The sequence below is a fragment of the Tachypleus tridentatus genome, chromosome 10 (genome assembly GCF_004210375.1).
Source record: "Tachypleus tridentatus isolate NWPU-2018 chromosome 10, ASM421037v1, whole genome shotgun sequence".
NCBI classification, from domain to species: domain Eukaryota; kingdom Metazoa; phylum Arthropoda; class Merostomata; order Xiphosura; family Limulidae; genus Tachypleus; species Tachypleus tridentatus.
This window is the reverse complement of record NC_134834.1, coordinates 160917825-160931778: the sequence shown is the minus strand read 5'-3', so window position 1 is coordinate 160931778 and position 13954 is coordinate 160917825. Positions and strand designations below refer to the sequence as shown.

The 13954-nt window shown below is 34.2% G+C and overlaps 1 protein-coding gene across 1 annotated transcript; it reads right to left on the bottom strand.

The window, feature by feature from the left end:
- Positions 1-392: 392 nt before the first annotated feature.
- On the bottom strand, positions 393-13103 carry LOC143228252 (putative glutamate receptor). The gene is made up of 5 exons (XM_076459541.1): positions 12970-13103; positions 8403-8565; positions 6662-6879; positions 3388-3656; positions 393-843 (listed from the first exon to the last, which is right to left on the bottom strand). Exons 2-5 carry the CDS (start codon positions 8422-8424, stop codon positions 576-578), a joined length of 777 nt encoding a protein of 258 aa, XP_076315656.1. The 5' UTR covers positions 8425-8565; positions 12970-13103; the 3' UTR covers positions 393-575.
- Positions 13104-13954: the final 851 nt, after the last annotated feature.

Below are 13954 nucleotides of genomic sequence, written 5' to 3'. Positions count from 1 at the left end.
TAGACGCACCCCTCCACTACAATAGTACTACCTGATGGCTCAGTGGTAAAACTAACATTCATAATGCCAAAATTTAGGGTTCGATCCTTAAGGTTGGCACAGCATAGACAGCTTTAGACTTTAAAAGAAACAAACAAAAATATTAAACTTATAATTTTATATTATAAATGGTCAGTACGAAATTCCTTACATAATAGGTAAAATTACATTAGTTTTTCAAAGGAACTGACCAAATAAACAAAGTATATGTTAATATGAAGAAAATGTTCAGCAACTCATGTATTTTCAAAATTTATTAACGTTAATTATAAAATTATACTTTGTTGTAAAAATTTATTTTAAAAAATCATCTTTGGTAACATTAACTAACTCATCAACAAATAATCAGAAACGACTGATGTATAAGCGTTTATTTCAAAGTTTAAAGGTCACACGAGAATATGTTTTTGTTCAAAGAATCTCAGTAATGAATAGAAGACTAGAAGTAAGTTGGTGATGAATTCAAATCCTATGAAATCATACTATGTTCACTAAGATTAATAAAGTGTATCAGAATGAGAAACATTTATGGCATTCTAAGTCGAGTGAATCAAAGTAGCTTGTCTGAAAAAAGAACTTATCTTAGATCTGCAGATGAGAAACTCAAAGATAAACGTTACTGTAGCTACAACAAGTCCACTGAGAAGGATTAGAAAAGTTACCCCAAGGTCATGCAGAGACAAAGGAACCAAGTTATCGTTGGACTTCGTATTGGCAAAAGCACATGGACTCTGAAGCTTGAAAAGGTTAGTATGTTTTTGGTACCACCTCAAGACAAATCCTGTCTGAACCAGCCAAACAATCCTAAAATGAAGTAATATTATAGATTAGAATTCATACTTAAAACCGTTTGAAACATAAATTTTTATGTTTCAATTATAGCTCCAGTTTCAACTTTAATTTATCTCTATATTTTTTATATTTTATTATAATTTCAAAAAATTCTCATTATGTCAGTTCATTTGTAAGAACATTAATTTTGTTTTGAAAAAAAAAATTATTGTACTATGTTGCTTGCCCAGCAGTGGATCAGTGGTAAATTTACGGATTAACAACACTAAAATCCATAGTTCGATTCTCCGTGATAGACAATGCACGAATGCCAATTGTGTAGCTTTGCAATAAAACAGAAATCAAATAATTACGTTACTAATTTCCCATATATTTATGTTAGAAACTGGCCTCTCGGAAATGTCGAAGAAAGGTAGAATTAAAAGTCCAAGTATTATTATGGCAAAGTGTACTTTACTTGCTGGTCACAAAGTGACTTTAATCAACCAAAAGGAAACCCACGGAGACACTAGACATAAACGAATTAAGATACTTTAAATCATTTTAATTCTTCCATTACGTACCTTCATTTTATGTGATTTTAAATTAAAGTAAAATGAGTCATACGTTACAAAACACAACAGGATTCTATTTCTTCAAGGAGAGGCCTGGCATGGTCACGGCTTCGCGCCCGCGTCGCGCTAAACATGCTCACCCTCCCAGCCGTGAGGGAGTATAATGTTACGGTCAATCCCACTATTCGTTGGTAAAGGAGTAGTCAAAGAGTTGGTGGTGGGTGGTGATGACTAGCTGCCTTCCCTCTAGTCTTACACTGCTAAATTAGGGACGGCTAGCACAGATAGCCCTCGAGTAGCTTTGTGAGAAATTCCAAAACAAACAAACAAATTCTTCAAGAATCAGTTGGTTTGTAAATAATGTATGGTAAATATATATGTATTTATATAATAATTATATAGGGCGATCATAAGTAATCAAAATCGTCTTAAAAATCACTAAACCATGACGTTATTTACTAAATCCAACAAGTAACACAAAGGGATAATAACTAATACAATATAATAAAAAAATCTTGTATTAGAAAACCATGAAACCTAATACAGAGACTTTCTCAAAACTCTGGAATTCTAACATGTTTCTCATAACAAACTAAACAATTTTAAATTGATCACTACCTACAGTTAACGTTAATCTAGTATCTATGCGGCGACCAACATTTTGTTTCTATATATTATCTTACGTACTTCCAGAGTAGTAGTAGACAGTTTTGTTGAAATTATTACATTTTACATAGGGTTTATTTATATTAAAACGATTTTTGAATATGCCAATCAGCAACCCTTATGTGACAGCCAGAGACAATATAAAGTCGCTTTGAAATTGATGTATAAGAACACATTTTGACCTTGCTTGTAATTTCGTAAGTAATATTTTGTTACTTGAAAACTGATTACTTTGCAGAATGGTATGTAACAGCATTTCTGATACAAAATGCTTCCACAACATATCCTTCGCATGTACCAAGCAGCTAAAGGATAAGACATTCAAGCTATTTTATACGAATGCATACAGCGTAACAGCGTTGTTAAAACGAGATCTGGAATACCAGCAATCTCGTATACTAGATGAATTGTGGAAAGCACGCAATCTTGAGAGATTTGCTTTGTACCAAATACCATAAAGACAAAGGCTTTTTCAATGGAAACGACGCTGCATAGCTGTTGTCAAGATGCACAATCGTCAAATAAATCATTGTCAGACTTAGTGACATGGACTGTGACGATGTGAAAAGCTCCAAAATCGTTTTAATGTAAAGTATTTAACCTTTTACTTTCATCATCTTATTACCAGTTTACATGACATCAGAAATAACATTCATATCATACAAATATAGTTTAGTTAATGAATCGGCTGCAACTGATTTATTATTATGTATTTATTTTAATGTCGATATTTTAGTTAAATGTACATTTTAAAAATGCATGTAACTTATAGTGTTAAATACATGTTTCGAAATTCCCGCCTATTCTGTATTCTCAAAACTGCTCGGTATGGTATTAAAACTTTAATTAAAATAAAGTACAGAACAACGTATCGACGGTCATCTTCATGTTAACAAAGATAGTTTGCAACTAGAAGTTTTTTCTGTAAGTTATGGATAGCGTTTGTACACTGACTAAAATTCTTGGATAGTTTTATCTTCACAAAATTAGGAACCAGTTTTTACTTTCGGCACTGTTGGACGAAATAAATGTTATTTCTTATATTGATAATTTTGGTTTGGTAGCAAACCTAAGATGGTCGAAACGTTGATCTGTGCTGTATTTTAATTAAAGTTTTAATATCTATACCAGCCGTCTTGAGAATACATTTTTACTTCAAGTGGGGTTCTCGTCATCAGGAATAGTGTCGCCTATTCTCTAAATGTGTGTAAAATATTGTTACCAACTGAACTTTCAAGAACCTAGCCTAAAGTTTATAAATTGACGCATTAAAAGACAGTTTTCGTAATATTATTGGTTTGCTACAATGAAATTTTGCTTCACATTCTACACTAACCTTTCACTTAAAGCATATTCCAGAGGACTTCCTTTCTGGAGTCCAAAGCCCATAAAATCCAGTTTTATTGGTTCTGTGGACACGTGAAAAGGGCATTCACTGATATTTGTGGCACACAGCTGTGAGAAGTATCTTAAAGTACTTCCGGTTCCCAGGAAGTAATTACCTTTCTTAACCTCTTCGAAATAATGCAGAAACTGAAGAGCCGGTCCCTGGTTATATTTTGCATGAATTCTCCAAGCTTCTCGATAGACTTCATTGGTAGAGGTCTCAACATTGATTTAATGCACATACAAAAAATGAATCTTAAAATAACACTAAACTGAACATTAAAACAAATACAATCTTTACTCTTCGTTGTTATCGCATCTTGAACAAGGAAAAATTTTTATCGCTAGATGAAAAACTATGCAGGGCTGGCTAATGAACTTAAAAAAAGGAACACAATAAAATATGGACGGAAATGGATATATCAATTGATCTGTTAACGATCACATAACAGACTAAACTGTTTTAGTTTTACATGGTGAATAAAATCCCTACATTACTGACTTCCCCACTTCCAAAGTAGGTGTTTCGATAAAATCTCAGCTTTCATCATTATGTCTTCCTTTACTTAACTACAGAATACTACTTTTACTACTATTTTACAACATTTTACAATTTGTAATTCTGGTTCTATATGTTCTGCCAGTGAGGAAGCTAGCAATGCAGGGATTTTATTCACCATGTAAAGTCGAAACAGTTTAGTCTACTATGTGATCATTAACTGGATCAAGTGATATGTCCATTTCCATTCCACTTCTGTTTGGTTCCTTTTCTTCAAGTTCAGTAGCCATTCCTACATAGCTTTTTATTTAGCGATAATGTTTTCCTTATACTGTCTTCTTTTATATAAAATGACGTACGTGAATTACCAAAGCATATTCTGAAGCCTTATAAGTTTTAATACAATAATAATAAAATGGGAAGTCAAAAATCGTGAAGGCTGTCTTACTCTATCAAATATGATGAAATTACAGTATATGCTAGAACAAGGTAGACGCTAGGCCTGTTGAAAAAGATGATAAACGGAAGAAAAATTATTCTAGCTATTCGCCTTTGGGATGCTCTGTATAGCTGAAAAGCGGCTCACACAATTGAGATAGAGCGACTTTGCCAGGTAGCTCTTCATATGTAACTTTTTATGACCTGTAGAGAAGAAAGTCAAAACGACTTTTGCGTTGCTTTAATACGGGCGTCTTATAACCCCTACATTAAGACTGTTAACGCACACTACGGTTATAATTTGTCTTTGATAGAGGATTCTAAGTACAACAAAATACTTTAACATCAATTTGTTTACATTAAATAATAGTAAAATACCCCGAGGTACATTCCTCCTAAATCACAGTTAGATAAAACACCCTGATGTCATTTCCTTCTATATCACAAACTATCCAAATACACTTTCTCCTGTGGTGACAAATTACACGAACCTTAACTCCCTCTTCTCTGCGTTATAACAGAACACCGACATAATTAATTTCCTTTATCTATACTTAGTAATACACTACTTTAATGGTTTTTTCCTTTTTCATATCAAATTATGATAATTTTCCAAAAGCAATTTCCTTCTACGTTATATTAAAACATTCTAATGTTACTTCTTTCATCTTGCAGTATAAATAAAGCATGCTGATCTTGACCTGTTGAACAAATGAAAATAATGTTCCAATTTTACAGATTCTGTTTAATTCTATTGAGATTGGAAATGTTCATGGCCTGCAGAATGAATTTCCAAACAATATACTTGTAAGACATTAATATATATATACACTGTTTTGATCTTTTTTGTAAACTACTTTAGGCCTAATTGACCAACTAATTACCAACCATGATAACATCGCGATTGTAGTAATACTAACCACACAACAATTCGATTATGAAAGTACTTAATTTTATGTATCATTAAGGAATTTCATAAACAAACGAGAAAACGTCAGCATTATGACATAGAATGAAATGATGTTTCCATTAAGGACTTGAAAACTTAAGTGCTCAAGCTGACATATTAACTTTTCAAGACACCTAAACTCATTGTGTTTGTTTATTTTTGAATTTCGTGTAAAGCTACACCAGTACTATCTGCGTTAGTCGTCCCTAATTTAGCAGTGTAAGACTAGAGGGAAGGCAGCTATTCATCACCACTCACAGACAACTCTTGAGCTACTCTTTTGCCAACGAATAGTGGGATTGATCGTCACATTATAACGCCCCCACGGCTGAAAGGGCAAGCATGTTTGGTGTGACGGGAGAATTCAGTATACAATCGAATGCATTACAAAGAAACTGCGATATTAAATATAATAGCAATATCTTTAGCTTTTATAACAAACTGTTCTACAATCAGTTCATAGTACGTGCTATATCAGCTCTCAACAGCCCACCTAGGTTACAGCTGAAAATATTAATATGCTCCGTTTTAAATATTTCAGCTCAGGTATTTGTTTGCTAGAGGCAGGACGCTATGAAACTCATCTCATGACGACGCAATACGTAGAAATTCCATGAAAACAGAGGCCTCTCGGAATCTAAAAGTTTCGTGTAGTACGTAGAATATAATTAGACTGACTATATTATTAAGTTACTGTGTTTATCAGATCAGGGTACGTTAGTGACAGTGATACTTACTGCGTCTATTCACCGACTATTCAGTTTGTCAATGAATTAGTCAACTTGTTTGCGGCAGATCATTTAGTATGGAAATTCTGCAAGTAAGTTTATTTGTGAGTTGGGATTAATCAATTTCGTATTTAATTTGAAACGTTGTATGAAAGGTTAGGCCTATAACTGAATGTAGTCTGTTGCAAATTTTATTGAAAAGGAATGAAATGAGTTATAGTCACGTGGACTGGACTTTACTAAATAATTCATAAGAACCTGTCCACAGACAGAACATATTACAAAAATGCTACTCACTTTTATCTTGAAAATGAAATTGCCTAAGTGTGTGTGTGTGTGTGTGTGTGTGTGTGTAAATAAATCTGCATAAAATAAATTTCTCTTGAACAATTATTTTGAACTAAAACAAATTTGTAAGCAATGAGATAAAACTATTTTTACAGTATTTTAAGAAGCCCTTAACGATCTATCGTATGCTACAAAATATAAAGAAAATTGATTACAATAGCATTAGAAGTACTTATTATTTTATATACCTATTAAATAAGCAACATTTACAATTTTCTAACATTAATATGTTACGTAGATTAAATAGGAAATAGTGGCCTACCTCCATAAGTGACACAACTGAAGCTCCAGGAATTGCTAATAATTTGCCTTCTCCTGTTTTAAGTATTTCTTCAATTGTATTTAATGGTTTTTCGGGCATATTAATACTCAAAAAAGCTCTAATATTCCCACAATAAACGTTTAGTACGATAAGGCAGACCATCCACCAACTGGTTAGTGTTATTCTTGCTCCATGAGCCTTGGGCAATCGCTCTGCACCTGCAGTTGTATAAATAATTAAATAAATTACACATAATTTGTAACGTTGGGAAAATTAACTTTATTGTTTGTTTTGTTTGTTTGTTTTTTGAATTTCACACAAAGTTTCTCGAGGGTTATCTATACTAGCCGTCCCTAATTTAGCAGTGTAAGACTACAGGGAAGGCAGCTAGTCATCACCACCCACCGCCAATTCTTGGGCTACTCTTTTACCAACGAATAGTGGGATTGATCGTAACATTATAACGCCCCCACGACTGAAAGGGCGAGCATGTTTGGTGCGACGGGGTATGCAAACCACTGACCCTCAAATTACGAGTTGAACACCTTAACCCACATGGCCATGCGGGGCCTCCTCTTGAAGCACTTTGTTCATTGTTATGCTAACTTTAGGTACGTATGGTTTACTCAACGCTTTAGTCCCTACTAATCTCAAATATTAATTTATTCATAGAGTTACTTTGTTCATTCAACGTTGGTTCATCTTCTAGAAAACTGTGTCGTCTAATCCATAGCATTTATATTCTAAAAACTGTCTCTATGAGTTAATAGAAAAAATGGACAACGTGACTCGTAGAGGTGACAGAGTAAAATTTGTACAATTTCACTGCAGTAACCCTACATGTGACAATGGGCATTTTTTAATAGCTACTGCTTTCCTTCTATCCTCGGCCCGACTCAGCACGGCCAGGTAGTTTGAGCGCTCAACTCTTAATATGAGGGTCGCGGGTTCGAATCCCCGTCACATCAAACACTCTCGCCCTTTCAGCTATAGAGGCGTTATCATGTGACGGTCAATCCTACTATTCGTTGGTAAAATAGTAACCAAAGAGTTGGCGGTAGGTGGTGATGACTAGCTGCCTTCCCTCTCGTCTTACACTGCTAAATTAGGGATGACTAGTGCGAATACGTCTTGTTTTACTTTAAACGAGACTTCTCAACATGCAAGAAGTAATTCCAATTCAAAGTTTTTGTTTTAAGTTATTTTATTAGTCACTGTGACTGTCTTATTAACCTTGTTGTATTTCTTTACTTCAGACTCTGACTCTTAGTCTCTTCCATGTGTAATTTTGTTCTCGAATATTGTTTCACTGTTTTTGTTTTATTGATGTTGCTCCAAGGTTAACTGTGTTAATTGACCATGAACAAAATTACAAACTTGAGTGCTTTCGAACACTGAAGAAAGAATAGTTTATGGTATTATATGTGTTGTGTGTGATCCTGTATACTAACTTTATTTACCAATATACATATTTACTTCATAATCCAATTTCTTCAACGTCTTACTAACTACGTTAAATTGATTTAACTGCTCCAAGATCATCGATCTACTGTATTAACTTCCCCCATTAGCAGTTTGTTAAATGTGTTATTAACTCTGCAGTGTGGTTCTGTTTACTCCATGATCAGTAATTAATACTAACACTGCTGCCACTTATTTTGACACACAGAAGTAGCCCAAGAGTTCATCAGTTCCAAATTATGGACAGCTTATACGCAGGCAGTCCATGTAAATAACTCACCTTGCCACACACCAGCCTGCATGGAGATCCAAAGTGTTTCACAAAGTATAATCTTTATTATTCCTTCAGATGTATCTCTTTCTATTTTCACTCGATAAAACCACCAAGTCAGGCTTGTAACAAACGCAGAGGAAATTCCAGCGAATATATACAGTAACCAGAGCTATGCAACAACATTAAAAATATTTTATTACTGTAAATTAAATACATAAAAGAACACAGCAATTCCACTAAAATATACAGTAAATCTATACCCTTTCTTTAGGAGAACACAACAATTCCGTTAAAATATACGCTAAACCTATAACTCTTCTTTTGACTGATTTAAAAAAAATTCGACATAAAAAATAATATAAACTCACAAAAAATTGCAATGATCAGTAAAACTTAATCTATTTATTTCATAAGAAATACAGTTTAGAGTAACAAAATTACAAAGGATGACCAGTATATCTTTTTGTTAAAATTGTTTATTTCTAAAGTCTTCTGTGAGTTTTTTTCCAAAAGTAACATAGTACACTACTAGGTATCTCTAAAGATATGATAGCAGCATAACCGTTTATAACAAACACAGTTAAATAAAGCCAAACAAACCAGTTGTTTTTTTTTATCCCCTTTAACAAAGTACATTTGACGTATTCACTTTCACTGATATCCAACAAAGTAGATTTGGGGTATTCACTTTCACTGATATCCAACAACTAAGTTTTAAAATATTTGCAAAACGCGGGTTCAAAACATTTTATGCAGAAATTAAAGTGAATTAAAAGAAATACACAAAAGTGAACAAATCATTATTTAAAATCATTTTGTTCGTTTGTATAAAATTACACAATGAGGTGTCTCTGGTCTGCCCACCGCGGGTATCGAAAGCAGGTTTATAGTGATGTAAGTCCACAGACATATGGGGTCTTACAATAACTAAGTTTACTTCTGTTTTTGGTTTTACTTAGTAAACGGCTTCTATATTCTGTATAATGACTTTCATTTGTTGCTGGTGTGAAACATTTTTCTGACACTGTCCGTAGAGGACAAAAACAGAAATAATTATTTTATTATATGTCACCAACTGTTCCAAGTGACATCTACAGGGAGAAAACCCTAACTCATACCATTTTGTAGAAGCATGTGTCATCCATTGAAATTGGCTTGCTTTTCCCTAAGGAGTAAGGAGACAGGACCAAAATGATATGAAACGTTAACAGTTAGAATATGCGGCCACTACCTGTTAAAAAGGTCAGGATCATGTTTACAAGCTCCCGACATTAAGTCAACTTCATAAATACATGCAGGTAATCTGCACGAACATTTTGAAAAATGACATGAATACAACTAACTAAAGACACATTCTAAAATATAAATGTCCTCATCCACATATTCATTGTTCATCTTCTCTGATAAGTATAGATAATTTCATAGTTATCAGTGAGTTATCTCAGTAAATGTAGTATATATCTAATAATCTGAAACCCAGGTGCAATGGCCATCCATAATAACCACGAGATTTCGTTTGACTTCCTTAATAAATAAAATACGATGTTAGATAACCCAACTTAACACGTTGTAGACTAAAACTAAAAAAACAAACTACTTTATTTAAGTACGATATTTTGCTTCTGTAATATATGGTTTACCCAAACACCACACACTTAACTTACAGATCACTGTACTAATATTCAGATAAGCTACAGAAAAACCTTTATCGGCTTTTAGAGAAGGTGTTTCCCTCATCCCTGATCATACTGTAACAAATCTTAAGAATACTTTACTATACTGGTATCTTTAGAAGGTTGGATCAAGACATACGTTAGTGTGTCGTGCGGCCAAAACAATCTGCTGCAGTACATAGTGTGTTATTATTAACAAGGGTTATAGTTTTAGCGATTTTTCACCTTCCAAAACTCGGACTGTGGTAATCTAAACTAATAAATGTTTTGTGTAAATGTGTTCTGCTGGACTCTTACTTCAAATAACATTTTTCAATGCAATCAATTCAAAAATACCTAAGATATAACATCTCCAATTTTGATTAAGTTTTATTCAATTTTTTCAGGCCTGGCATGGCCAGGTGGTTAATGCACTTTACTCGTAATCCAAAGGTCGCGGGTTCGAATTCCCGTCACACCAAACATTTTCGCCCTTTTAGCCGTGGAGGCGTTATAATGTTACGATCAATCCCACTATTCGTTGGTAAAAGAGTAGCCCAAGAGTTGGCGGTGATGACTAGTTGCTTTCCCTCTAGTCTTACACTGGTAAGTTAAGGACGGCTAGCGCAGATATCCTTCGTGTAGCTTTGCGCGAAATTCAAACCAGACGTCTTTTTTTCTTTTCGCACCACAAGTACGGAAACTTTACTTAATTGAGAGGCATACTTAACTTTCATGGATATTTTTAAATTTGGTAAACTGATAGATATTTTCAACCTACAACTACAATATGCAGGTATATAAGTATTCATTAGGCTGTGTTTGTGTGTTTTTCTTATAGCAAAGACACATCGGGCTATCTGCTGAGCCAACCGAGGAGAATCGAACCCTGATTTTAGCGTTGTAAATCCGGAGACTTACCGCTGTACTAGCGGGGGGCTATTCATTAGCTCAAGTACACCAGATTAGCAGTTAATGATCAATAATAACTTTCTACCAGTGCGATTCTTTTGAAAACATGAGATAGAAACATTAGCTGAAGCTAATGTATGTCTGTAGTTACACCTACAATATTGATAAGAATTTTACAAAGCATCGTACCGTTAATACATTTTATGTTCTACAAATCTATTATTAATACCAAGGATATACAATTTCCTACAGGTCAGTGACAGAATACTAATTCTTCAATTGTGAGATGAAAACCATGCATTTACTTTTACATATTATTTTGTTAATAATGAAGAACTATCCTGAAAAATAGTATGTACCTTGCTCTTTAACACTATATATTATTGAACTATATGCATGTTCAACTGTAACATAATATTTCACAATATTGGGTACTTATATAAACGAGTTTGAAAAAGCAAATCAGACAGTTACGTGACAACTACAGCTTGGATAATGTCCACGTGGAATATCATGTACCAGAATTACATTTTGACCCACTTGGCATTTTTAGGTAGTGTGATTTCACTAACAATGTACCATTCTTAGTAATGGTACATAGTCAATCTTTCCGAAATAAAATATTAATGCATTCAGATCATTAAACAGATGTGTTCATACCTCGGAGTTATAATATTCAAGATGGGGATATCTCTTATAAATAATATCGCTGGAAACTAAAGAACCATGAATTAGTTCTGGGCATCAACGCCATCGAGGATGAGACCTGCAATAAGTCGTGTCCCAGCTGCAAAAGCAAAATCCAGCGTCTTGTAACAGATGAGGATCCACAAACACAAATATCTGTGGTTAGAGCCATCCACGTGACCGAGGTAACTGTATGCAACATAATAAAATAGAATCTCCATTTGGAAACAAACTGACAGGATATGGATTCATCAGGTTAATGTTTCCTTTCCTGCCCCTCTCTCTCTTCCAACCTTGCATACCTCTAATAGCTGGAGAATTAAACTCATATTCATGCTATTCCATAAGAAGACAAAACAGTCAAGCGACCGCTTGCAGTGCTTAAATATTTCTGTAACATCGGATTGTTTAAATGGGTGCTTGAAAACTGTCATTATTGTAGATTAGATGGATCACGGAAAGCACGCCACGAGAAGGACTGTGTTTTGGGCATTACTGCCTTATGACGAAGCATTTTTTGCAATAAAAACTACGCTGTAGGGCTATAATGAAAATGCATATCCTCACGCAGAGCAAGACCTGATCAAACTATAAACTATAATATACTATATTTTTGTGTATAATCAGAACGAAATAATGGATCACACACGTCATCTATGAGGACAAAATACGACACCACGTAAATGTTTAATCAGGTGATACGACATTTAGTCGAATTACGTTGGATCATATGAACGATTTGTCAAAACACAACACTGGATCATACGAATGTTTATCGGAGCACAAAACTGAACGATATTAAAGTTTATTTGGAATACAACATTGGATCATATGAACGTTAGTTGGGATAAAGTAGTGGATCATACGAACAACTCGTCAAAAAAAAAACACTAGAACATACAATTGTTTAGTCGGAGCACAACTAGTCGATATATTTAGAACAACACAGCAGTTGGTTACACTAATTATTACTTATTAAATAGACTAAACATCCAAACACATGAAAATGCGTAATATTTGTGTGCAAAATTTAGCGGTACTCTAACAGTAACGGATTGTTTTTCGCCCGTTATCTTAAGATTACACACTAGGCGTATACAGTTTCACAAATAATATTTGAAACATGGCTTATTTATGCGTATGTTTAAATGTATTATTATTTTTATATCAATATAATAACAAACATTCCTTAAAGTCATTTATAATTCCAAATACAATAAAGGTTTAAAGTATATTAAATATTTAAATACCAAAAATTTTGCTCAAAAACATACTTCTAAAGAAGTGATTTATTTTAAAATATGAGCCTGGTTCTGTCATACCTTTGCCTGAAATAGCTGTATTAGGGTTCCAAAACGGCGTTCTGCTCTGGGTGCAGGTCCAACGAAGGTGACGTAATCGGTCGAGAAATAACGAGTGTAATCTATTACTTCTTGTCTCGCCTCATTCCATGATAATACCGTCACCCTATGTCACGGATCTACAACAAAAATTGACCAAAATATTTTCTTTTCCCAAAATGTTTGTGAACGAGGTAGGTCATGTTTAATTCGTTACGTGTTTGTTTTAAAACTTTCGTACAAAAGCTACGCATCCCTATAAAGCTGTCCCTAAGTTTAAAATGATAGATTAGAGGGAAGGCAGGTTGTCAAAGGCACATGCCGCTCTTGGGCTTCTTTGATCGAATAGTGCCATGTGACTGACACTGCTAAAGATCACCCATTGCCCCATAGGATGCAGTGTGTTGATGCAGTAAGGTGAGAACGACGCTAAACCCCCGGATTGGCGGTAAGTCTGCAGATTTACGACGCTGAAATTCGGATTTCGATACCCGTGGCGAGCACAGCGCAAAATAGCCTATTGTGAGACTTTGGACTTAACTAGAAACAAACGAACTGTCGAAATCACCGTCCGGATCCACTGATCACTAGGCCATGCCAGTCCCTGTTTTGGTGTTTATATCACAGCTTAAGTTTTTCGCTTCACAGTAAGTTTCGATTACATGCTCTCAGAGTCATGAGAATTTCGAGACTTTTTGAGCTTTCGACAAAACGTAAGAGTGTTTTGAAAGTGTCCAACGCGTCGTAAAATTATCGCATGGCTAACGTCCGAACTAAACTCCTTAACCTTCACATTTATTCATTTTAAGATATGTCTTTAAGTATTTAAACGTCAAGAAAAATTGTTCAACCCCTAAATAAAAAACAATAATTTGCTAATATTTTGTTGGTTTTAGATTTGTTGTCGAAAAGAAGAACTGAATTCTTATTTTGTTTTCCTCTGTTCCAAAATTCAAAACCTTATTTA

Bases quoted from the DNA above. Each gene is read 5' to 3' on its own strand.
- LOC143228252 (XM_076459541.1), bottom strand. From the start codon at position 8,424: ATGCAGGCTGGTGTGTGGCAAG. The intron at 3,657-6,661 runs GTAGGCCACTAT...ATCAATGTTGAG, and splicing joins CAGTTGTGTCACTTATGGAG to ACCTCTACCAATGAAGTCTA. The intron at 844-3,387 runs GTTAGTGTAGAA...ACTTCATTTTAG, and splicing joins GAATATGCTTTAAGTGAAAG to GATTGTTTGGCTGGTTCAGA.